Below are 26,186 nucleotides of genomic sequence, written 5' to 3'. Positions count from 1 at the left end.
TATCTGCTGGGATTGGATTATAGCTGTATTTTTAACTTAGCTTTGGGTATTTATGGCATTTACACAGTGCTGTATATTGTGTGTATACATGTAGAATGCCTATTTTTAATCAGGTTTGTGCTAGGATATTTAAGTTAAAGAAAGCTGGTTTGTATTTGAGCTACAATTAATGTTTTTAAGCACTGGGAAACATTAAGACTTCTGGACAGTGTAATAGATGCCAGTACTTATTTTTACTACTTACTCTTGGAATAATTTATTTTAGTGCGGTCTCAGTCCAAAGTACCACGGAACCATAATTCCAGCTTCTGCCTCTCTTTTTCCATTTCAGTATTTACATATCACTGACACGGTTTGATGAAATGTCTACAATATGTAAGGAATAAGAGTATGGGCAGACACTTAATGTTGGTGCTCTGCCTTGCTTTTCTCCTTTTAACATTTTAGCTTTTCACTTTTTTTCCATTCACTATTGAACCATCTACCAAAGCCAGTGTATGAGATGCATGAATAAGTTACTGATCTTTTTTTTTTTTTATGTTGTATAGAACTCCAATATCAGACCATTGTGGTGTTATGAGAATAGTTTTGCATAATGCTCAATAGTCCTATTAAATACTATTCCTGTTAAAGTCTTGGTTACTGAACAGTTTATTTTCCAGACACATAAATTCTGTTGTTTTTTTTCCCAATGAAAATTGGCTTGTTTTTTTCTTCTTCTTCTTTTGGTTGTTTTGGCTTAAAGCTGTAACACCTCATCACTTGTAGGTTTTGCTACTGCTACATCACCAAAGTTAGCATTTACAGCTGTTTACTTAACCAGACTTGGTGAAAGCTTCAATCATCATTGCATTTACAAGGCAAGAGGTTATAATACACCCTCTAAGCAGTGCAGTGCTACTTCTTCGGTTCTTCTACTGACTTTCAGAGCGTGTCAGTGCTACAGAGTGATGAGAAGAAACAAAAAGCCACAGCAAGCTGGTCAGCATGTTCATTCCAACAGAAAAAAGAATAAATGTTTAGCTTGCCACCACTGGAAACAGCTGTTGTTGAATAAAGTGAAATACATTGTAGAACTTGCATCATTCTTCCCTGGACTGGTAAATAAACAGCTGGTGATGGAGGCTGTGTAGCAAAGCAATAGCAAAATTTACACATACTGTAGCTCATTAACCCCATTTGGTAACATGTGAGGCATTCTTATCTGTATTATTATACAGTTTCGTACGGGTTAGGTAACCTGACGTTAGGTTCAGTTTGAGCTAAATGCTAATAAGTACATTCTCTCTGGACAAAGATAGTTTAGCAGTTTCCTCGTGTTTCCAGTCTGTATGCTTCTGCAAGCTAATGTAAGCTCCTGCTGGTTGTAGCTTTATGTCTCACACTGTTCCACTGACTCTCAGTCGACTATAGACAATGTGATGTTTCCCTCTATTTAATTTACTCACAAAGAAAACTGTATTTATTAAACTGTCGACAGCTAATTATGCTCATCAAGCTCAAACCCTGCTGACTGCATGAATGTGATCCCATTGCTAATATTTAATTCTTAGAGCCAACAGTGGCTTACATGTCATGGCTTGTTTCCCTGCTTTCATTTGTGTTCTCCTTTTATGTCATTTGAAGGTTTTGATAAATTATAAAGCGTTTGAAAACATAAAAGACGTCAAACTAATGATGTGGGAATTCCAAAGGATTTTACTCCATTCTTCATAAAAACCTAGAATAAATCTGTCGGTGCTCTTTAAACAGACACTGGGATAAGCTGATTGCTAATTGTATTCCTCCACTATATTTGTGAGTTGGAAGCAGAGGCATGCACAGCTGTTGTCTGCTTTTGGCAAAGCTGAGCTATAACTGATATTAAACCATCAGTGTGGTTCCTTACAGTGGTGTTGATGTGGACTTTGGGACATTAAAATGATTGCTGCACTAAAATAGCTGTACAGTTGGATCTGTAAAAGCACTTTGGATCCAAAATGAAGTAACAAAGGTGCTTAGTTTTGACCGTTGTGATGAAAGGTATCTCTGGCTGTCGCGTGCAATGATGCACTGTGATAAGGTTACGGTTACTGTGCGTGCCCCATCCCAACCCTATCTGTGGTGTTAGATTGTCTTCATTTCTGGTCCAGTTGGACTCTGCAGAGAGGATTATTGGAGCTCGGCTGCAGTAGGCCTTTCAAGCTCTGGCTCAGGCTCCAGAGGACTAACAAAAAGTCAGACACTGTCAGATCCAGGGTAGGGAGGCCAAGGGCTGATGCTTTGAAGTAAGCTATGAGATTCTCATCTAGAGGGATCAGATGGAGGGAGAAAAGAAGACAGTGCAAGGTGCAAAGCTCCAGCTGAACAGGCGAGCTAGGTTGGCTTCAGGAGCAGTGGAGGTGGGTTTCACTGTTATGAATGGCTTCTATTCAATGAAATCATGCAAGTTTCACATGTGTACAACTTCTAAAACAAAGTTATTTTTAGTTTTACACACGTTGTTATTATAAATAACATTACATTCCCCCCTTGTGCTGCTACTCTTTTGTGCTGTTGTGTCAAATTGAATCGTCTCTAAGGGAGTTCAATAAAGGTACATCTTATCTTATCTTTTCTTGTATGTATGGTTTGAGAATAAGGCAGCATACAGCACGCAAAGCCTTAAAAAATGATGCAAGAGGGAAATAATTGAAGGTAGAATGAGATTAAAGTAAAGTAGAAGGTTTAGCTGAGGTCTTTTAAGTTGACAAAGAGATACAGGAGAAATACTAATGATTCTGTGGTGATTTTCTGCAACTCCTCAAACGTCCTTAGATTCAGGATGCAGTCATATCAGGATGTCCACATTTAATTATTCACCCCACATTTTGAAAATGTTAGTATCCAGCAAATGTCCTAATGTTCCCCATTCTCCCCAATTTTGAAGCCTGATGGTTTTTGCGAACAATGCTAACTGCAGGGATTTCAGGCGAGACACAGATGTCAGCAACATCATGATTTGTTTACAGATAGGAAGGAATTACATTGTTTCTGTAGGTGACAAGAAAAGACAGGAATGCAAGACAGCAGGAGGAATTGAAGATTGTGGAGAAAAAAAAGTTTCGGTTTTTAGCATAGTTGAAATCTACATTCGTTTTTGCTTGTATGGTTTTTACTTGGGCATGCATAATTTCCTATTATAACGCAATAAGCAGATATATTTTCCCTTCTGAGAATATAAACAGTCAGTTTTACAAACATATGTTCTGGATTATTTGTGTGCTTACCCAGCACAACAGTGTAACACGCAAACACCAGCGTTTGCCCTGTTTGAAAACATAAACATGCACGCTTATGAGAAAATTCTTCACTAACCTTCATGAGCTTTCTCTGCCTTTTACCCTTATCTCTTCTTGCCTTATTTCTTACACTAACTAAGGCTATCACCAAAAGTAAATCTTTAACAAAGAGGCTCGAGGAAATACTCCAGGCTTTCAGATCCTGTGGAGACATTTGGATCTTACAAGATTGTAAAAACAGATGTGTAATGTGATTGCTATTGGAATTATAAGATAGCATCAGTCAATCAATCAACATGCACTCACAAACACATACACACACGCATGAACACACACAAACACACACACACACACTGTACAGGCAATCGTGATGGTCTCACTTTCTTCCTGTCTGAAGTAACCTCAGCCATATTTTCGTGTCCCATGAGGAATGCCTTTTATCATGTGACATGGTAGTGTTGGCGGCGGCGGCGGGGATGGGGGGAGGAGGGTGTGTGTGTGTGTGTGTGTGTGTGGTGGGGGGGTCAGACAGCTGTTTCCCATCAGCACTCAGTCAACTGCAGTCAGCCAGTCGCAACCCTGCTCTGAGGATCACAGGGGCAGAGCAGCAGAGTGGAGCTCAAAGAGATAGAGGGGCCAAAACATGTTCAATTAGAAGGTCATCCCAATTTGTTCTCACACATCCACACCGCTCATCAGGCATCACGGACCCGCTTGCCCAGCGTTATGTACAAATCTGTAGCCAGAGGTGAACGGGTTGCCGCCATCTGGGAGTGATTATGCCTTTTCCTCATTGTTTCCTGTCTTTTTACCCCAACCCAGCTCCACTGAGTTCTGCTATTCGGCTAGCTCTGTGTTGGCTCAGCTCCCTTGGCTTGTTCAGGTTCTAAGCCCCCCCATGTAATTTAAGACTGGGAATGCTTAACAGCAGTCACTCATGCACAGGCGTCTACATTAGCACATGTTGTTCACCTCATCAGGAGCAGGAATCTGCTCAGTTTTATGTGACAAAAAGGTTGTTTTCATTCATGATGTGCACCTCGCTCTGTTACACACCAACATTCCTTGGTAATCATGTTTATCCTCTGCTCTGATCTTGAAAAATATGTATTTTTTATTTTTATATTTATATTATGAGAATCCCTCATCAAGTTTTCCTCCTTGAGGCTGTGCAGTTAAGACTTTTATATGAGGTCCATGGTGGAGACAGGAAGGAACCGCGTGTGACCACTAGAAATCACACTTTTCTGTGGAGCTGCTTGGAGTACTGTAGATGCGAGCTCTTCTTCCGTGCTCCTCATTGTGGAAAGATGATAAATTGCTGTGGTAGCGTTCTGCTGCCTGCTAGGGGAGCCGTCTGGATCTCACCTTTCTGCGGTTCTCTGTAGCAGTTATCTTCTCGCCTTACTGTCAGCCATCGGGACAACCAGCCTCCTCAGCAGCCAGTCTAAATAGCCCTTACTCACTGTCTGAGCACAGGAGTCAAAGAGAGATCGTGAGGGATTCTGTCACTTATATTATTACAGTACTGAATGGATGAGTTAATGTTAGGTAGATGCTGAGTTTAATACAATATTAACGGCTTGCTACACTGAAGTTGTTTTGGTTAAGCGTCTATGAGCGAGAAAACTACTGGAGGAGCAAGAAAACAACCCTTCATTATGCTGCCTTCAGTTGGAAGTTGTAAGGTTGTGTGTTTGACATCATTTGCACAATACCCAGCTGTTCAAGTGGTTGACGCCTCGTAACATTGAAGAACATTGTTACAAGGTGACTAATAATAAGACTGATTGTGGCTTTGCTTCTCACACAAAAGTGCTGACAGTTATGTTTTGTGTAATTCATTGCCATGCAAGGAACAAGAAAATAATAGATGATTGGGCATAAAATAAAATGAATAAAAGCAATTTCCCTGGTTTCTGACATTTAAAACACAGCATCAAGTGAGCTATGTCACAACTTCTGAACTCAGAGTTATAAAGTTCCCACTTGTGAAAGCTGTAAATACCACATCAGGCAGTCATGGAAATGGACTCTTCTCATTGACACAATAACTACAACTCCACATGAAGGCACCAAAATGAGCAAATATTTAGCTTTGCTATTGTCTAATCATCCCCAAACATCATTAAATTCTATTCTCTTCTTTTTTTTCTCTCTCTCTGTTTTCCAGTTTTACGCGATGACTTCAGGCAGAACCCTGTGGATGTCATGGTTGCAGTGGGTGAACCCGCAGTACTGGAGTGCCAACCACCCCGCGGGCACCCAGAACCCACAATCTCATGGAGGAAAGATGGAACCAATTTAGACGACAGAGATGAACGCATCACAGTAAGTGATGCCATTTTAAGCTCCAACAAAATGCAGACTTTGGCTTTAAGTAATTATTATTTTTTATTTTCTTTATCAAATGATCTTTTCTGTAGAGATGGTAATGTCAGACGAGTATCAAATGCCTCTCTCCAGTTCCCAGAGCCAACCCAGAGAATAAACTAAAATATATTCAGTTCATTTTAGTAGAAATCAGTCTGTTGCTAACTTATGCATCAACCAATTGTTTCAGCTCTTTTTCTGACTTTGAATGACTAATTCACCCAAAATGTTTTATTACTCACATGGAAGACAGAATTACTGATCACTGGTTGATACAAAACAAAGATACTAATTTGTTCGCTGTAAATCTTTGGTATTTAGTTGCCCTTTTAGGAACGCCAAAAAACCAATTACCTCTCACCTCTGTCATCTTGAGGTGTAGTAGAAGAGTAAGCGTGTTAAGTCAAAATCTATTTGTGGTCACAGGAACACTAGATAATAACATCATCTTTATCTGTGCCCACACAGACGTGAAAATGCCAGGAGAAAAACAGAAAATGCCAACCATAAAAATAATGCATGAAAAAGAAACAGCATGTAATTCTGTTTTATATCACTCCTGGCAAAAAAACTAGACAGTACCAGATAACACCAACTAGCTGACACTGGTAAAGTGTCATCATATGAGCATTAGCATGGCATTAGTCTGATATATTAAGCTGTCATGTGGCAGCGATTTTCTTTTTATATTTTTGTATAAACTGAATTGATTTTGTGCCTGATGTGTAAGGGAAACAAGAACAGGTCTTTCATGCCTTTAACTCAAGCATGTAACCAGGTTTGAGCGGCTCACATGATTTTGTCCATGTGTGTACTGTATGTGTGTGTGTGTTGATTTGTTTATTTGAATGTCTGTGCATGCTCCCAGAGACACACCGGAGAAGATTCAAAGCTCATGTTAGTGCGGAGTGACAGGTAGAGCCTCTCTGGGGAACTGTGATGGACAGAGCAGCTATCTCTGATTTAAGGAGAGGCATGGATCAGAGCTGAGGGAAGGCTCCTCTGAGGGAAATACAAAGGCTGCTTTTTGCTTTGTACTTTGTGCGTGCCTGTCTTTGTCCTCCCTAATCATCTTTTCTATATGGAAATATGTCTTTGCCAGGAGAGTTCACTCAAAGACATCACTTACTGTACAAAGACCAAAGGAGTCCACCACAAGTGATTCATAGTTACTTTCAGTCTTTTTGAGGATTCCCCCTGTGGGCTGGACCATCATTTATTAATACCGATATGTAGATAAAGTTGTGACTTAATTCTTAAAGACAATTTTTAGAGGGTTCTTAAAGGCAAAAGTGTGATTTATGGATTTTAATTCAAACACTGAAGTGCCTTTACACAGAAAAATGCATGTATATCACAGAATAAGCAACTAGAGACTGTGTGTGCCTTTAGGGCATGTTAGGCGATGTGAAGAAGAAAAAGGAATATACTGAAGAGAGCAAGGATGAAAGTTAAGGTTTCAGTGTCCAAGATGGAGGATAGACAAACCACATTTGGATTTCTTAGTAATGGAGTTGCTGCTAAAAATGAGGATTGGTCAGTGAAGGAAATAAAAAAGCTCATGGTCTGCTCTTTAATCAGCTGCTAAAGTTACAAGTACAGCTGTGTTTACAGCAAACAGCTAAAAGTTCACAAGAGAAGTATATATTTGCAGTTCATGAGGAATACTGATTTACAAAGACTGAACCGTCCAAGTGCCTATGGATGCTCAGTGAAACTGAGACACAAATATCATTACATACAGTAGGGTTCAGTTGGAAAACTTAATTCACCTGGATTTAATATGCATTTTATGAAAATATAGCTTATTAATAATCTAGAGCAAATAATGTATCTATCCAGACATTCATGTAATTAGAAAAATGTTTTATTCAATACAATTAGCTTATCTTTCAAGTGCAGTTAAGATGCCAAAAGTATGACATATATTTCAAACTTTGGAAGTAGCTAAATTCATCCTTTATATTAATTGAGCTGTCAATGTCTGTATGTTCTAGGATTCCATTGGCATTGACTCTAATGTGAATCTATAAACATCCCAACCTAATCCTTTCAACACTTGAAGAGCTGAATCTGCAATATCAGTTCCCAACACCCCTCTCCTCTTACTCCCTGTGATTACCAGTGGTTGGCATTGTGTGTGAAAAGAACATTAAACCACCAAGTCGCACCACAGTTTGTTAAATCTTCCTCTCAAAACCACATCGTTTGCAGCAGATCTGGAACGCCAGCCGTAGTTAGGTCTCTTTTAGTTGTTATTTATCTGGTGGATAGTGTGAGATTCTTGTGGTGGAAGGTTAGCCTGAAGGAGGATGACTAATAAATGAAAGGCTGTCGGTTTCATCCTTGCAGCAGCAATTTAATGATGTATTCCATCTGTGAGCTGGTGAGCAGTGACTGCCCACCAAGCAAGGTGCTGTCTTGCATGACGCTGAATCCCCTGCCTGCTTTATGGACGCCGCACTGTGGGCAGCCTTGACCTCTGACCTCTTTTAAGAAATGACAGAGCTGTGCAATTACAGGCAAGCCACACCATTGCTGTGTGTGTGTGTTTCGAGTAGGCCAGAGACACACAAGACTATCTTTAATCACAATAGTGGGGCTGAAAGTTTAATTGAAGTTGATGCCTGGAAGAAGGTTTTAGATATTTGGATGCAGTGAATGGCCTTGTGTTTGCTTTGTGATCTGCTCCCCCACTACAGTTTCATGTCTGCTCACTGCTGCTGCGGTATCACCTTTAACATTGGATATCTGCAGACTATCAATAGAGTAGCTCACATTCAAAGCACCATAAAGACAGCTACCATGGTCTGTGGGGGCGTGTGGTGGATAGGATATGAAAAGACTAAAAACAGCATGGAGAGCATATATCCACCACCTCTTGTTGTGTGTGTGTGTGTGTGTGTGTGTGTGTGTGTGTGTGTGTGTGTGTGTGTGTGTGTGTGTGTGTGTGTGTGTGTGCGTGTGTGTGTGTGCGTGTGCGTGTGTGTGTGTATGTGTGTGTGTACTGGTGTGTGTGCGCAGATATCAGTGAAGAGAAGCTAACAAGTTTTGGAAAGGCAAAGTATTCTGACTGAACATCTGAGGACTGAATCTACAAAGACACAATGTCTTTGTTCGCCGGGTTCTGTGTTCATGTAGCACTAGATATGAATTATGTAATTTTATAATGGGTGACCTTCTGTGTAGCTTGAAAGGCAGCACAAATTCTGTTCCTTAGATAAATAGGTGCATACAGATGCACCCAGACATACATGACATTACTTGCTCTTTCTCCATCAAATGCACTCTACGAAAATGTGACTGTATGTGGGTGGAATTACACATTAAAAGTAGACATATTCATACAGGAGACTTTAGCTGCCACACAATTTAACACAAAATTCATATTCATGTTTACACCCATCACGAATGCGGTACACTCGCTCGGGGACTCGTGCACACAAACAGCTCACACAAGGCTAAGTAAGGTCTTGTGCAAATACAGGTGTGCAAACATTGTGTTGTCTTTCAGATCCGCAGCGGCAAGCTGATGATCACCAACACCAGGAAGAGTGACGCGGGCAAATATATCTGCGTCGGGACCAACATGGTGGGGGAGAGGGAGAGCGAGATCGCCGAACTCACCGTGCTGGGTAAAAATTTGCAGCGTTGTGATTGCGTTGTGCGTCGTGACTCAGTTAGTACCCTCTCAGTTCTCTGTGGTTTTCGTTTGCCAGTCTGCTGTGTGCGGTCTTTGTCACTGGGGTATAATAACCCATTAATTACGTTGATTATGCAGGACTACCATCCAATCTGTCAGCTGTGCTTCCAACCAAACATGTGCTGAGCATCTACCGCCGATGCATCCGGCGCTACAGCCTCTCAAACCTTTCAATACAAGTGCTCCCCATGCTGCCTCCGACGGCTCCCAGCCCAAATGCCTGCTTCAAGCCTCTGTTCTCCAGCCCCTCTCTTTTATGTTGCTAACATTTCCCATCAGAATAGAGCTCTTATCAGTATCACACAGTTCGATGACCTTGGTTAAGGTTGGGAGTATACCGTATAGTGCCTCATGGAGCTGTTCAAGGCTATGAGAATAATCCTGCTGAATACAGAAACAGGTCAGGATGCATTGTTCTACAGGTTGTGCATAATGAATGACTTTGGAGACTGTCTGAGGATTATCACCAGAATACAGTATTACATCTCCAACATGCGCTTGATTTTATAGCCAGATTTATTTATTCATCGTGGAGCAGACCGAAGTGGGAGTCTACAGATGAAATGTTCCAGAGAAAAGTGATTTCTGTCAAAAGTTGATAGTTAAATACATTTTCAGTAAGTTCAGAAGTAATATTGTAAAACTGTAGAACACTTTACTAGATGTTGTACCTTAGGCAATATATAAGCTTATATAGGCTATTATATAAGAATTACACAAAGATGTGTTTTACAACAATTTCAATGTTTTTCACTCTGGAATAGACCTGTACATGCTATAATCTATACAAAGAAAAGATGTTAATTACTAGATGATTATATTAATATTTATACAAGCTATTGTGCTGTCCTCCAGAGCGACCGACCTTTGTGAAGCGGCCCAGCAGTGTAGTGGTGTTGGCAGATGAGAGCGTGGAGTTCCACTGTGTGGTTCAAGGAGACCCTGTTCCCACTATCCGCTGGAGAAAAGACGATTCTGACCTGCCTAAGGGCAGGTAATACACAAAGGACCTCTACATGCAGTCATTTACCATGCAAACATGGTGTTCCAACTTCTCCTTTCATCTCTTGACTGTGTGTGTCCGTCCTGCCTCCAGATTTGAAATCCTCGAGGACCATACCTTGATTGTTCGCCAAGTGACCTCTTCAGATGAGGGCTCCTATACATGCGTGGTGGAGAACATGGTTGGGAAGTCTGAAGCATCCGCCACGCTCACTGTACACGGTCAGTACATCCCAACCCTCACAGTTAATGTCCTCCAACCGTAGTGCCATCCTCTTTTCTATGCAGTAAAGAGTTTACACACTTTTCTCCAGGACTTCTGATTGTTTCTTCATGGATGAAGTATCTTCAAAACAGCTGCTTCCAGCCTAACAGGAGAACTAATCCTGTCTCATAGTGTCACAAATTAGCAGGCTGTGACTTTTACCTTGCTTTTTATCCAGACCTAGTTTTCATTATTGTGCTCTAGGCTGTTTCTCTCAGCGCAGTGCTGGACGAAATTATCTCACGGGTATTTGTGATTTATGATTTTTTTTTTCTTTCCCTCACTTCCTGGCTGCCTGGCTGGAGGTCTGGAGGTCATATGGTGTCTGCAGCAGTCACCACTTCTAAATAATAAGCACTATAAGACACTGCTGCAGTTTGTTTACAGTGGGTTTCATAGTAATGTTGTGTATAAACTGAGGAGACCATGCAAAGTAAATGTTTACGTGAAAATGGATTCATTCGGTCCAAGTTGTCCTGCCACAATGACACCCTTAGTTTTTAAATCAGTCACAGGAAATGAGCGGCAGGACACCTCTCATAGTTGCACTAACAGGCCGAAATCCATACACATAAACACACTCACCCTCACTGTGAGGACAGTGGGACTTAATTAAAGATAAGGCAGGGTTGGTTGCATGCTGAGAAATGACATGGTTCCAATTATATTGTCTTCCTGTCCCTCCAAAAACCTGAGAAAACAGGCGTCATGGGGGACCAAAGCTAATTTTGAATGGCGAAGGACAGGAATAACTGCTAGTAGTTGTACTATGGGAGGAACAGAGAGCGATCTGAGTGTATGTGTGTTTCATAATTGAATAAAAAAACTCTCTTACTTAACCTTTGGCTAGCTCAGTCATGGCTGCAGTCTTAACCACAGAATCATTTTTACTGACTTAGAACATTTGGTTGATATTAAACAGTTGCCATTTGAAACAACTGCAGCAGGCCAAGGAGGTTACTCATTTTAAGATTTGCACAGGTTCCAGGCATGAAATGAAAAGACTGCTCAGCTCTGCACTCATTAAAATGATCTATAATCTATCAGGCATTCGCTTGGAAGAAACTTTTAGATAAATTGAATTGCCTAAACTTGACACATGTCCTTGCAGATGGGGAGCTTAAACCCAGCTTCCTTGCGCCATGCGAAATCATATGCGTTTCTAAAAACATTCTTTGAACACAAAAATGTTGAGCAATAACCGCAGTCATCCTCTCACAGTAGTTCCAAAACCAGCTGCTTAGCTAGCCATTCATTTCACTATAAATCTAGTTTACAGATGTCAAGATGCACAGTTGTTCCCATCTCAAAATATGTCTTTGTATAGCACATTTAACAGAGCAGAACCCTGCACCGTACCCTGCAGTTCCCCACTCTCCCCTCTTTCCAGACGCAATGATCCCACCTCGGCCCTCACAGGTTTATGTCCTCATTAGAGGATTGTATCTTTGTCTAAATGTGTCTCAAGGCTGCCTGGCTATGTAGCTCAAACCAGCAATTAGATATTCTTTTCACACCTCACAATCAACAAGCCTGCTGAGTGTAATTGGGGCTAAATGGTGTGCCTTGTCCTTTGACATCCTTGACACATATTTATATATAAAATATATGCAGTCTGAGTCTAATTTATTCCCAGACTAGAGAAAAAACGAATTTTGAATTTTTTTGGGAAATAAATGCAAATTATCTCATGTTGTGTACTCTGAGTATTTAATAAGCTGTGCTGTATGTTATTGAACAACAACTAACTGTTTTATAATGGTGAAACACAGTACAAAAATACAGACAAAAAATATGCTGGACACATTTATTCGCAAATAACCTGAATTCAATTAATCGCTACTGCTGATAATTTCATAGTGGAGATAAGACCACAAGGCAATTGCCAAAGATGTCTGTTTTCACAGTTCGTAATGTAATGTCAGAACTTTCCCAACCATAAAACTGTTAAGATGTCTCTGGGAGGAAACTCAGTGAGAGGAGTCTGTGAGTGTTAGTGTGATAAAACACCATACAAGGCATCTAAAGAACAGCCTACCTACGGTGAAACATGCTGGTGGTTCTGTTATGCTGCGGGGCTGCTTTGCTTTGTTCCGGTACCAGAGGCTTTGAATGTATCAAAGGAATTCTGACATCAGAAAATGACCAAGGCATTTCAGAACAAATTTGTGTTACCCGGCATTAGAAAACTTAGACTGAGGCAAAGGTTTTGAGTCTTTGAGTAGGACAACCCACGGCTCACATCCAGCAGCACTAAAGAATGGCTGAAAAGGAAAAGACGGACTGTTTTAAAGTGCGTACAATAGAGTCCATTGGCACCTGAATCCCATTGAAAGCCTTTAGAGAAAGCTGAAATCGACTTGTGCAAACTTGAAAGAGTGTCAATACATAACATTGGATGAGTGGCAGAAACCACATCAGACACTTTTATCAGAAACATTTCGAGATTGTCGTTGACAAAAGGGTCTGAAACTGAAATTTAATGAAGAGTGTCAATAAATGTTTCCATGGTGTTTATGCCTCTTTTTTATACAACTATTGAAGTTTTTTTTGTTCAGTAACCTTGGACATTTTATGAAAATATTCCAGTTATACAAAATTGCCTTATTTGCATTTATATCTGAGGACGTTCTGAATTATGTAATTGAAATTCAGGGGTTCCAATAATTTTAACCAGGAATGTAAAATGTGTATTATCACAGTGTGAACTCATATTTTTTTTCTTTCTCTCAATTTATCCCTCCGTCTCTTCACATTTGTGTGTAGAAGCATAATAGTGAGATACAATGAATTATAATCACCAATATTACACAAGTGTAAGGATATTAATCACATCAAAAAGTTCAAAAGAAAGACTATTGTTGATTATGTACATATATTACTGACTGTTTTCTGCTCTTTTGTATCATTTCCATTGTGCCCACTCATTCAAACATGTGTCAATACTTTTGAGTGCAGTTGCATATCCCTGTATGCACCCTGATTACTCATTTCACTGCTCTTTTTTGTGTTTTTCCCTTTGTAGTCAACACTGGTAAGTTGTCCATCCATCCGTCATCCACCATCAGACAGCAACAGGAAATCATGAGCCCCTGTCATTGTCCTATCTGCTCTTTAAATCCATCCACCAATACAGTATGTAATTCATGACATGTGGGTAAATGAATACAAACATTTCTATATTTTTCATTAAGAAAGGTAATAGTAACTGCTTTTGCTATATACACACTAAGCCTGCTTTATTCCTTCAGCTTCCTATGCATACTAATGTGTTCTAAAATAGGGAATTTTGAAAATGTGTGGTAATTGGGGCCTCTCTTCTTCCTCAGTGCCCCCAGCCTTCGCCATACGCCCCAGGAACCAGGTGGTGACAGCGGGCAGGACAGTCACTTTCCAGTGCGAGGCCACGGGCAACCCACAGCCAGCTATCTTCTGGCAGAGGGAGGGCAGCGAGGTGAGACTGACCCTCAGTCTGTCATCGCACTAAATCACTTCTCATGAATGAACTCCTAAGTCTGTGATCTCTGTCGTCCTCCCCCTCCAGAGTCTCCTGTTCTCTTACCAGCCACCACAGCCCTATAGCCGCCTGTCTGTCTCCCAGATGGGCAGTTTGACCATTACTGATGTTCAGCACTCTGATGGCGGCTTCTACAGCTGCCAGGCTCTCAACATCGCAGGCAGTGTTATTACCAAAGCATTGCTGGAGGTCACAGACTGTGAGTAAAGGGAGGGAGTGATGGAGGGCAGATGTGGGGGGTGGGCTTTTATTCAGCACATTTGGAGCTCCTCTGTTTTTTGTCTTTTGGCTACACAGACTACCTTTGTGCTGCAGTTTTCCTTGGCTGAGCTGGTATATTAAGCTACAAATTGGCACAGGTTGCAGACTGGTGAGAGCTGCCTCCCTCAGGTGTGGTAGTTGGCCTTGGTTACTAACTGTCAGGAGAGGGATTTCAGAGGATGTTGTTCACATGTTGGGATCAAAACCCTCTGTTCCCATGGCGTGTAAGGAGTGTCCCATTTCTTAATGTGTATAGTCTGAATAAAGAAGACAAGGGAAAATAGAATAATTACTATCCATTTTAAATTTTGTTTCCATTAATACAAACCATCTGTGAGCTATTGTATTCGAGATTTGTGTGAACTAGGACTGTAGCATAGACATACAATATGGCTTACAGGTACTTTTATATGTAAAGCGGCCTGATGGACTGTCATCCCAATTCTAGGTGATGAAATAACTGTGTTAATTGTTTGGAAAAAAAAAAAAGCAATTTAAATGTGCTCGGAGGCCCACACCAGTAATTACAAACCACCAGGAAAGTCTACAGGCTCCCAATTAAACGACCTGTGTGATCATGAATACATGTGTCTGGGTAACTTTGTACTATGTACATATATTAAATTAATGAAGATAATTGCCTCAGGGTTAAACAGACATTTACTGAATCTACACATTGAGTTGTTTGGTGCAGCCCTTTTAGTCATAATGGATAATCTGCTGCTCTTATTGGCAATATGCTCTGCGGCCACCTAGTAGGGAAATGAGGGGCGTCCACTCAGTGAAAAATTTGTCGCAGGTAATGGAAGTAGGGAAAAAAATGGGGTCATGTTTTATGCAGTTTTTTTCATTGGTTTATAGCACTGCACTCTCATCTGTACCTGTGTCTGCCCTCCCCCCAAATTCTCCCCATCCCACCACTCTCCTCTTATCCCTGTTTGGAGTGGTGCATTTGTATGGAAATAACTGGTGCTGCCGGCGGTTTTCAAGGTGTGTTTCCATCACCATTTTTCTTTTTTTTAGGGTATTTATTTATTTATTTACGTAGAACCCTGCCCCCATCCAAAGGGTTTTAAAATGTAAGAGAGAGAGAGAGAGAGAGAGCTGTGTTATCTAAGTGGGATTGTTATTAGTTGGGCTTTGTCGTTGTGATTGGAGTTGGCTTCAGCAGCACCTACTGCCGAATGAACGATTAGTTGCTCTCCGCTGGAGGGGAAAAGTTGATTTCTTTTTCCTTCACTGCCTGCACAGCCAGCTAAACCTATTGTTCTCTCTCTTTACCAATTTTCCTCCCAATATCTTTCACATCTTATCTGTCTTTCTTTTTTTGGCAGCATTTCATTTTCTCTACTTTTCATCTTTTGTGCTCTTATTTCTGTCTCTCTCTTCAGCTTTGATCTTTAGTGATCATCAATTCCCAATTTCCTCTTCTGTAATGTACTGTTGACACTACTTACTGTTTTTTTTAAATGTTACTTAATAATAATAGTACAGATGTCATCTGTACTATAAGGTCACTGACCAGAATAAAACAGAGTTGCAGTGAGATGCAGATGCATCCTAATCACATGGCTGTGAGATGCTGCTCCTTTTTACAATTTTCACAAGTACTAATTCCATGACAAGACAGTAACGCACACTTTGTACAAACAGGGCTTAATTCATGAACTTGGGAATAACACTGGAGATCCCTCCCAAAACGTATCCAAATGCTTTTATTGCATAGAATACACCTCATTTTATCCAGGCTGAACATATAATGACAATGATATTTCACCAGCCCCAAAAATAATTCACTTCCCTAACGATGACCACAGAAAACTTGAATATAGTTTGGAGAGAAGAGAGAGAAATTCAAATCTTACATTGAGTTTCCATCAGTTGTGTTGTCTCTGAGATATTTTGACATTTAATTTAAAAAAAACAAAGACTAATATGGGTTTTGACTTCTCTGCAAAAAGTTGAACAATGATCAGTGTTTTAGGTACAGTATGTACGTATATGTATATGTATATGCAGTGTGTCTACAGGAACTAACCATATGTCTTAAACTTCCTTGCTTGTGTTTTTTAATAGCTGGGTCAGACCACCCTCCTCCTGTGATTAGACAGGGCCCACTCAACCAGACTGTTCCTGTGGACAGCACAGTAGTCCTGGGGTGTCAGACTTCAGGCCCCCCACCTCCTGCAGTCCAATGGAAGAAGGATGGTGTCCTGGTTTCTCCAGTGGACTCCCGCATGTCCCTCACAGACACAGGGTCACTGGAGATTCGCTACGCTAAGGTAGGGGTTGAAGTCACTACAGCAGGTGTAGTTAACAGATACAGTGACTGTGCTGAGGTAAGCAAACCCACAAATGTCTACTCCTGTACCTTCTCTGCACAGCTGGGAGACACAGGCTTCTACACTTGTGTTGCCTCTAGTCCAAATGGAGAGGCCTCCTGGACAGCATACTTGCAAGTGGAAGGTAGGTTATGAGTCAGAGTTAGAAGAATTGCTAATACGGTTCCTGCTGAAAAGTTGTTGTCAATTTTTAATGAATTTGTTTCTATCTCTGTGGCAGAATTTGGAGTTATTGTCCAGTCCAGTCATCCCACAGATCCTAACCTGATTCCCAGTGCACCGTTAAAACCTGATGTGACCGACATCACCCGCTCCTCCGTCACCCTGTCATGGAAATCCAACCCCAGTGCTGGTGCAACACCCACATCTTACCTGATCGAGGGATTTAGGTTAGACTGATGAAGTATCCATCATGTTTTAACTGCATGTAACACATTTGTCTAGCAAGTTTATTAATGAATCACCTTTTTCCCCACTTTGTTTTCATACCCTCACCTGCTCTTGTAGTTACACACTCGGCAGCAGGTGGGTGACTCTTGCTGAGCATGTGAAGACCCAGACCTTTGTTCTGAGGAACCTGAAGCCTGGAGCCGTCTACCTCTTTATGGTGAGAGCAGTGAATGCTTATGGTCTCAGTGACCCCAGTCCAATCTCGGACTCCATCAGAACACAGGGTGAGTGTGGGTTTCTCAATCTCAATTTCAACTTCTGTCTATATTGAACAGATGCCACTTAAAGTATAAAAACTGCATGTTTGTTGCAGCCCGGTGACATTGCAAGCTCTTTTTCAGTTCACTGTTGCTATTCAATGTCCTCTTTCCTTGTGGCACCAATAGACAGCACCTCCACCATGCAGGGAGTGGATCACCGTCACATCCAGAGGGAGCTGGGAGATGTAGTCATCCACCTCCACACACCAACTGTCCTGTCATCTACTACTGTCAGGCTGCAGTGGATGGTAAGGGGGGGGGGGGGGCATACCATGTGAACTATATGCTCAAGGTTGTCAGAGTTAAATATAGTGAATGTAAAATGTAAATATGGGAAAAGGTCAACTGTGCAGTTTCACCAGTAAATGTAAACACATACTGTACATTAACAAATAAGTTAAAAGCCAAGGTCAGACCTTAAAAATCATTGCTGTTTATGAGTTTTTACGAGAAGCCATTTCAGAGCAGACCAACATTCTCTCTGACATGTTTTCACTTAGTCTTTCAGCTCTATGATGACTGAGCAAATATTCTTTGAACAGAGATTCAGTGAAACATGGAGCTTTAAATAGTTCAGGAGGACTATTGAGTCTAAAACTACCTTGAAATGTGTTTGAATTATTTATTTCATTTTGAAATTACCTTGGATTTCTATCTGAGCATGTATAAGCAGAGAATAAATCCACTGCAAAGTTTTGAATTTATCTTTGTGTGTGTATCTTTGTAGGACACTTTATCATTAGTTCCCTAAGGCATAATGATATATTTGTAGAATTTGTGTGTTCACATGTTTTTTTAACCTCTTTCTGACCTTTTCCATTACAAACTGACCTTTACAGGACCAAGAGGCAAAACAGTATTTCTAACATTTGAAGGTTAGGTAGGGGGGAAAATGTGTATTGTTAATGGGCAAAGCGAGGGTTAACAATAGGGTTCGACTGGTCACAATGAATGGAAGTCAATGCATCACCTAACAGCTACACAAGCTGTAGTTATGATGGTTTAGTCAGGATAATTTAGGTGAGGGACTAGCAGATTACAGTACTGTATGTCAATGACAGGTCTCTAAAAAGATAGCTGTGGATGTGTTTTTTTATGTCTGGATGCCCCCGCAGAGATCTTTTAAGGCATCTTTTATCATAATTGTGTGGTTTAAATGGAAAGCGATTTGTCCTCTCCTGACTTGATTTTAAACAGAGTTTCCTGAGAGGAAACTATTAATGACCTCATATTGCGGTTTACTGTGAGAATTCACAGATATGGGGAAATGTTAATCTGTATCGCCCTAAAGCCAAAAGGGAATTAACTGAGTTTCAACAGATCCTTCCTGCAAAATGTGTTCACAAGATGAAGCTCTAACCTCCTAGACATGTGTTCTTTTAACTCACGTGCAAATATTATTATGAACCTCCAATATAAATGTATATATAAACTGAACTAAACTGCTGTTTTGCTGCTCATAATAAAAAGTTCTCAGGGTTGCATGTAATGACATTTATGCAGCGTGTTTTATCTATCCATCTCCATCAGGTGGAGACGCAGTCCCCATACATCCAGGGTTACAAGGTGCTTTATAGAGCATCTGCTGAGCATGGCCAGCCTGAGGGGCAGTGGAGTGTCCTGGATGTTCGCAGCCCACGGGAGGACGGGGTGGTGATCGGTCAGCTGAAGAGAGGATCCATCTACGAGTTCAAAGTGCGCCCCTTCTTTGATGAGTTCCAGGGGACTGACAGTGAGGTTAAGGTGGTTAAGACATTAGAAGAAGGTGAGTGATTAAAGTTCAGTGTTTCTATAAAAAGCTGACAGGAACTTGAAAAACACTGGTGCAATTCTTCTATATTTTTCAATCTGTATATGTAGATAACAAGCAGCCAGACGTTGTTTTGTTATCACTATTCTATTCACTGTGCTGCTGCCAGAGACATTGATTGTATTGTTAACTGTGTGTCTCTTTGCCTCAGCCCCTAGCAGAGCACCACAGAGTGTCACAGTGACAAAGAGTAATGCCAATGGAACTGCCATCCTCATTGCTTGGAAACCGCCTCCAGACCTGGAAGAGGTTGGAGTCATTCAGGAGTACAAGGTAAGAAAGGAAGGCTCCCCCCCTCTCCTGTACTAATGCTGTGTGTACCGCAGTTAAAATGTAAATTGCATCTTTGTGAGACTGTTGATGCCTCTTGTGATGTTGGATGTGTCCCTCAGGCAGTCGCTGTCATACTGTCTCCTCCTCACCTTCTCTTGACAGATCTGGTGCCTGGGTAATGAAAGTCGCTATCATGTAAACCAGTCAGTCGACGGCTCCACCTTCTCCGTGCTCATCTCAAGTCTGGCACCAGGAATTCGCTACAGCGTAGAGGTTGCAGCTAGCAACGGTGCTGGACCTGGGGTCAAGAGCGATGTCACTTTCTTTCAGTTAGGTAGGAGTTCAAGTTCAATGAGGAAGCTGTGACAAACTGAGCCTAAAACAGAGACAGCAGCTCACAATGAAAACTTCTGAACTTCTGAAATGTTTGTGAATGTAGAAATTTGAATAAAGCGCCATGTTGTGCTTCCTAACTGTTTCTTAGCCATTCAGATTTTTTTTTTAGTTTACTTTAGTTTTCCAGCTTCATCAACATTTTTGAACACACTGAAACATTAAGCTTTCCATTTCCTTCACTGCTTTTGTTTTCATGCACAAAAATATATCAAATTTCTCTGTTTTTCCTTTGCTGATCAGACTCTGCAGGCCAGATGATGGACATCAGTGAGGAGAGAGACACATTGTCTCAGATCTCAGATGTGGTGAGGCAGCCCGCCTTTATTGCTGGCATTGGTGCCACCTGCTGGCTGGTCCTCATGATTTTCAGCGTGTGGCTCTACCGTCACCGGAAGAAGAGAAGTGGCCTAAGCAGCACATACACTGGCATCCGAAAGGGTGTGTGTTCCTCTGACATGCATATACTTTTTTTCAAAAAAGGAGGTTTGATGTGTGTTTGCTGCAAAATTACACTCTGTGTGCAACTGCAAAACATTTTTTACTTTTACAGATATGTTTGAAGGTTGTTTCCATGCTGCTACTTCAGTGAGCAGCAGTTGTCATCCCAGTGATATTCAGGGATATTTTCAGAGTCTAATAAGCAGAGCACATGAAGAGTTGAAAAATACTCTGGTCTAATCTTCCTTTGACACAAAGACTTCAGAAACAAATTTGCATTTGCGATTATGCAGACGTTCAAAGGCTGACCTTTACTTGCTCATTTGTAGAGTGTCATTTCCTCAACACGGCACAGATTTTTGAGGCGAGGCCTGTCAAGCTGCCATTACTATGTCTGCTATAATACGTATCACCGTTATTTTCTCCTCTCCCTCTCTGGTTGCCTGTCACTCCCATTAACCTTCACCTGGGCACACATGTCAAATGTCTTAGGCAGCTGTAAGATGCAGGAGGCAAATGACATGTGGCTATTTAAATGTTTGCACAAAACTGAGTTTTATATAAGGAGATGCCCATCAAACAGCAGATACACGAAACAAAACCTCATAGTCTCAAGTACATAGTTATAGTGATGCTAAAGTATGATAAAACTGATCTCTGATCTCTCTCTTATCTGTCCCCACAGTCCCATCATTTACCTTTACACCAACAGGTATGTACAGAATGTTTGATCTGCTACTGTTATGTACCATGTCAATTTTTGTCTAATTCATATAAACAGCCCAAGATAGTGAGTGAAAATGGGAAAGTATGGAAGCACAACTGATTGCGCCAAGTTTGTACAATGATAAACAACCTTTTGAATACATTTTTTGAACATATGAACATAGAATACATTGAATACAGCCAACAAATTGAGTAAAGTAGAATTAGTTTTGAGAGACACTGGTTTTTTAGGATTTACAAACATAGTATTGAAGTGTTGCATGTAAAGCATGGGCCACAATGGAAAGTGATCCAATTGTTTCTTCTCTAAAGTAGGAACTTAAGTAGGAAATGTTGCAAGTCAACCTATACAGTACAAGCAACTTGTGAATATGGATGTGTTGAATTGCGTAGCAGAAATTTGCCTATAATAAAAAGGCAACAATGTGCATTTGCACAAACATCGACATGCTGATAGTTTGACAAGCTCACCTGCTCACTAGCTCGTTCGTTTCACTTGATTAAAAAAGGAAAATGCATAATGCATCATATATCCTACAGGGGAATCTTTATTCATTTTAGATGTACCGGTGGTGTATCAATCTGTGTTTCTAAATCAGTAGTGTAGTCACACAGAGAGGCTGCTAAAGACGCAGGCAGTTGTTTGTGTTGTTTTCATATAGATTAAACCAGACTGAGCCCTATGGATAGAAGTGTGTGTTGAAGTATATGCAGACTTTTGACTTTAGGTTTGTGCTTAGACTTTCTACCTTTGGCACTTCCACTTTTTGACAGCTCATCAAGGTTTAATGTTTCCCTGTGTCTCTTTGCAGTTGCGTATCAAAGAGGAGAATCTGTGTGCAGTGCTGGCAGGTGAGTGATATTTTTATCCCTTTGAGTTACATGAAGGCAGGCGGAAGAAATGCACTGGCACTGTAGAGCCACTAGGGGGAGGTGTCCCCCTGCTCTAGATGATGAGCTGTCTGCATCCACCCCACTGTTTCCTCTTTGGTGATTTATGAAGACAGCAGGTTTTGACTGACAGCCCTGTGGTCCTCCTTGTTGCAGACCTGGCCTCCTCAGCATGGGGGAACCGCTAAACCAGCTGTGGCTGCCAGACAATTGGCCTAATGCATGTGCCAATCACAAGGACTGTAGCATCAACTGCTGCAATAATGGCAATGGCACCAGTGACAGCAACATGACAACATACAGCCGACCAGGTTGGTGCAAGAATGAGTTCATGTCGTAGGTTACAGTGTTATTAGACACACATGCTGTCTCTTTGTCTGTGTGTGTGCATCTGTGTGTGTCTGATAAAAATCAAACGGCTTCCAGCAGTGCCAAAGGGTTGTGTCTTCATGTGTCCATGTGCTGCTTTGTTTCACATCCTCCTCAGCTGACTGCATAGCCAACTATGGAAACCATCCAGAAAACAAACAGGGGGGGCAGCTCTCTTCAGAGACGGCCATTTACAGCGATGTGAATCTCTCCAACAAACTCAATGAGATTAAAACATTCAACAACTCCAACTTGTGCTATGCAAGTCCAGGAGGAGATTCAGCCACATATGAGCCCATCCCATATGCCACCACCCAGCTCATTCAGGCCAGCATCAAGAGTAAGGCAGCCTCTGGTGGTGCTATAGCAGAGCCTCTGGACATGCCCCCCTGGAAACAGCCCCCCAACCCTCCTCCAATACCAAAGGAGATGGCAGCACAGATGCAGTACAACATAATTGAGCAAAACATGCTAAATAAAGGTAGGCAGTGCTACGCTTCATACTATTTTTTTTATGTGAAACAAAAAGATGTTACAAATTTGCTTTTCTCTCCATTCTTCAGATCATTTGCAAGGAAATGAAGGAATGATCCATCCCAAAACCATCGCCTACAACCAGACCCGCGATCACGGCACAGGAGGCTCACATCACAGCTCAGACAGAGGCAGCAACAGCACCTCAGGTAAGGCCAGCAGCTGCTCTGTCCAATGATGAATTTTGATGAGGCAAACCGTAAGTCTGTGTTTACCGCTGCGTTTTTTTTTTTTGCATTTCTTCTCAGGGAGTCAAAATCAAAAGAAAGGAACACGGGCCCCGAAGATGCCAAAACATAATGCAGTAAGCTGGGGAGAAGCCCCGTCTCCTCCTCATGCTAATGCCTGGGATTGTGATGAGTATAGCCTTCCCATGGAAAGGAGGTAGGGGGGGAAAAAGACACACACAGATGGTTGTTTATTGCACGCACACAATTATACATATTCACTTCTAGCACTTGAATTCATTAGAGCTGAAGTGGGGTCTCTGAATCAAAAGAAATGCAGACAAAATACTCTAAAATATGCCAAATATATGAATCGATTCGCTCTTGACTGGCAAAACAGTGAATAAGATAAAATTAGAAACACTGCAGAGTGTGTCATGTGAAGCTGCAGCTACTGCACCTTATGTCGCTCATTAGCGGGGTGTAGCCCACCAGGTTCAAATTACTGAAAAATATGAAATAATGATAAAGTTAGCAGACCCACACATGTTTAATTGGAGGTATGCTGGGAACACCTGCAAACCTTCTGTCAGAACACAGCCTTATTGTCACACCCAACTCCTTAAACAGGCTAATTAGACAATTTAGATATTCGTGCTTGTCAGACAGTAAGATTTCTATCATTGAAATTACTTACAGTGAACAGAAGAGAGACAAGCATTCGGTATATTCCAGTAATAAAAACAGAAAGCTTATTGTTCACCTTTGTACGTTTTTTGGGTAATGGCAGAGTCCGACGAGCAAGCGATTTACATTTATGTCTAATGGGCTCTGACTAATGTGTTGGGGCTGCTAATACCCATCATGCCTTTAGCCATTACCTCAATCAGTTGCTTTTTTCATATAAGTTTTGACACAGAGGGGCGACTAGAAAGCTGTCCAACTCCACCAGTCAGAGGGGCAGCCTCATCCCCCCCTGAAGTGTCCTATAGTCACCCACCTACGACGTCACCAGAGGGAGAGCTGAGCAACGGTTTTCACAGCGGAGCCGAGCACCCCAGGTAACCAGATCAACTGATGCAACATCCTGCAAAGACGTTTGACAACATTGATAAGACTGCACCATTTCTTTTTTAGCCAACACATCACCGGCCAGCCTCATCCGCTCTCCTCCCCAACACACACCTACAGCTCCATACCCCTCTGCGTGGACACTGATGAACAGGAAGAGGACGAGGAGGAGGAGGAGGAGGCCGAAGAGGAGAGGGACGCAGAGCTCCCTGACAGTCACTACAGCCAACACCACAACCAGCAGAAGCACAAACACCAGCTGCACCACCCCTCTCCACACAAGCTGCTCTTCCACGGGCTGGACCAAACCCCAGCCTCCAGCACCGGGGATCTGGACCGATCAGTCACAGGGTCCATGGTCAACAGCTGGGGCTCAGCATCTGAGGACAACATCTCATCAGGCAGGTCCAGTGTTGTCAGCACCTCAGAAGGATCCTTCTTTACAGACGGCGATTTCAACCAGGCGGTAGCCTCATCGAGGGATATTGTGGGTCTGCGTATGTGCAGATACCCAGAGGACTCAGGTGAGGACTTTTTTACAGAAGACGTTAAAACTTAGATGAGTTAGTGTTTGCTAATCTGGAGGTGGAGGTCTGTGTGTGGGAGTGGTGTCATCACATTTTGATTTTTCCAAATCCTGATTGGTGCACATCAGCTAAACTGTTTCAACTTTGGCAGAAAATATGTGTGGAAGAAAAGAATAACACGAGAATATAAATCAACTCGTTAATATTTGACTAAAATAATTATTGAGTTTGAATATAAATAACTCTGGGCATTTAAAATAATTAAAGTCTTTAGCTGTAAGTTTGCTGTTAAATGTGACATTTATGCACACTCTAAACGTTTTTTATTTGTGATAAATCTGTGATGATTTTAGACCGGCGGCACCAGCGTCCCAGCAGCCCCATGTCCACAGACAGCAACATGAGTCCTGCAATAACACATAAAAGACCAAGGAGGCATAAACAGAACCAGTCTGGTCAACAGGGCTACCAACCCAAAGATGTCTTCAATGATGGTAAAGATTAAACTAAGGATGATTAGAGATTTACTTCTCTGTATCTCATAATGAGGCTTACATTTGGATCTCTTTGCTCTGCTCCATGTCCCCAGACACTTGCATGCCTCTGAATTTCTCCAGCCAAATGTCCCATGGTGACTATAAAGTGAGGGGAGCCACGCTGCCTCGGATGGGCTCTGGGGACGCCCGGGGTCGACGAGGCAGCACTGGGACTCATAGGGTGAGGGAGGGCACATTTGAGCATCGAGAGAGCCAGGACAAGCACAAGACTCCACTGGGAGGAAAAGGAAGTAGCAAAAGCCGACAGCACTCAGGTACCCAGTGGATTATTTAAAGTAAGACATTTTTTAAATAAGCAATGAAGTGTCTAGCCGATTAAAATGTTTGCTTTTTTTGTTTCTCCCTCAGAATTTGGGGACGTCCTTCTGTACAGTCGTCCCTCTTTCCCATCAGGTCCCGCTCAGAGGGAACCTGATGATCCTAATCCATCCAGCTTTATGTCATGTGGAGATTCAAGGACCAAACAGGGAGGACAGGTGGCATCTACGGGACAGGTGGAAGAGGTAAATTAAAACCCAAGATATTTTAATTTTACTTGAGTGTCTAAATATATTTTCCCTGAATACATGCAAGGAAAAAATCATAACACTCGTCTTTCCTCACAGTTCCTGAAAAGCTAAGAAGCAATGCGAGCACAAAAGGAAAATCCCGCAGCTGCTTCAGACGAAGGACTCTGACCTTTACTATATGGAAAAAGACTTTTAAAAAAAAAACTGCACAACACATGCTATCGTTTTCTACTTCACATTTCTCATTTGATGTTGGAAAAAAAAGAAAAAAAGAAGTGCTCTCATGTTTAAGTCTGTGGACTTCAATTTGATGCACTGTTTATTATTTGCTTTTTGGGTGACCAGTCTCCAGGAGCCTGAACCTCTGGTCGCTCAGCAAAGTAAGATGAATGCACATTTGATGGCGGTTGTGAGTGTCTACAAAAATATTGTCCATGGTGACTGCTTGATGCGGTCCCTATGATCTTTGCTTGTCAGTCGTCTTG

General features: G+C 41.7%; 1 protein-coding gene across 3 annotated transcripts in view; it reads left to right on the top strand.

Moving 5' to 3' along the window:
- LOC146974351 (roundabout homolog 1-like) overlaps positions 1–25,892 on the top strand; it is a 79,520-nt gene extending 53,628 nt beyond the window's left edge. For 2 of the 3 annotated variants that reach the window (XM_085797551.1, XM_085797552.1), the window contains 27 exons: positions 5,434–5,591; positions 9,148–9,268; positions 10,192–10,330; positions 10,433–10,560; positions 13,933–14,057; positions 14,148–14,319; positions 16,458–16,663; positions 16,766–16,847; positions 16,944–17,112; positions 17,231–17,397; positions 17,560–17,681; positions 18,964–19,198; positions 19,395–19,516; positions 19,679–19,850; positions 20,153–20,350; positions 21,036–21,062; positions 21,889–21,928; positions 22,124–22,278; positions 22,455–22,817; positions 22,900–23,019; positions 23,119–23,254; positions 23,946–24,098; positions 24,175–24,632; positions 24,989–25,129; positions 25,225–25,446; positions 25,541–25,695; positions 25,798–25,892. In XM_085797551.1, the coding sequence (XP_085653677.1) occupies positions 5,434–5,591; positions 9,148–9,268; positions 10,192–10,330; positions 10,433–10,560; positions 13,933–14,057; positions 14,148–14,319; positions 16,458–16,663; positions 16,766–16,847; positions 16,944–17,112; positions 17,231–17,397; positions 17,560–17,681; positions 18,964–19,198; positions 19,395–19,516; positions 19,679–19,850; positions 20,153–20,350; positions 21,036–21,062; positions 21,889–21,928; positions 22,124–22,278; positions 22,455–22,817; positions 22,900–23,019; positions 23,119–23,254; positions 23,946–24,098; positions 24,175–24,632; positions 24,989–25,129; positions 25,225–25,446; positions 25,541–25,695; positions 25,798–25,812 (4,301 nt within the window). In that variant the 3' untranslated portion in view covers positions 25,813–25,892. The remainder of the gene's footprint in view (positions 1–5,433; positions 5,592–9,147; positions 9,269–10,191; positions 10,331–10,432; positions 10,561–13,932; positions 14,058–14,147; positions 14,320–16,457; positions 16,664–16,765; positions 16,848–16,943; positions 17,113–17,230; positions 17,398–17,559; positions 17,682–18,963; positions 19,199–19,394; positions 19,517–19,678; positions 19,851–20,152; positions 20,351–21,035; positions 21,063–21,888; positions 21,929–22,123; positions 22,279–22,454; positions 22,818–22,899; positions 23,020–23,118; positions 23,255–23,945; positions 24,099–24,174; positions 24,633–24,988; positions 25,130–25,224; positions 25,447–25,540; positions 25,696–25,797) is intronic. The other variant, XM_085797553.1, reaches the window with a different exon arrangement.
- The last annotated feature ends 294 nt before the right edge of the window (positions 25,893–26,186 follow it).

Source organism: Trachurus japonicus, chromosome 14, assembly GCF_045865225.1.
Source record: "Trachurus japonicus isolate A0001 chromosome 14, Traja_1.0".
NCBI classification, from domain to species: Eukaryota; Metazoa; Chordata; class Actinopteri; order Carangiformes; family Carangidae; genus Trachurus; species Trachurus japonicus.
The sequence above is the reverse complement of the archived record's forward strand: the minus strand, read 5'-3'. Positions and strand labels throughout refer to the sequence as shown.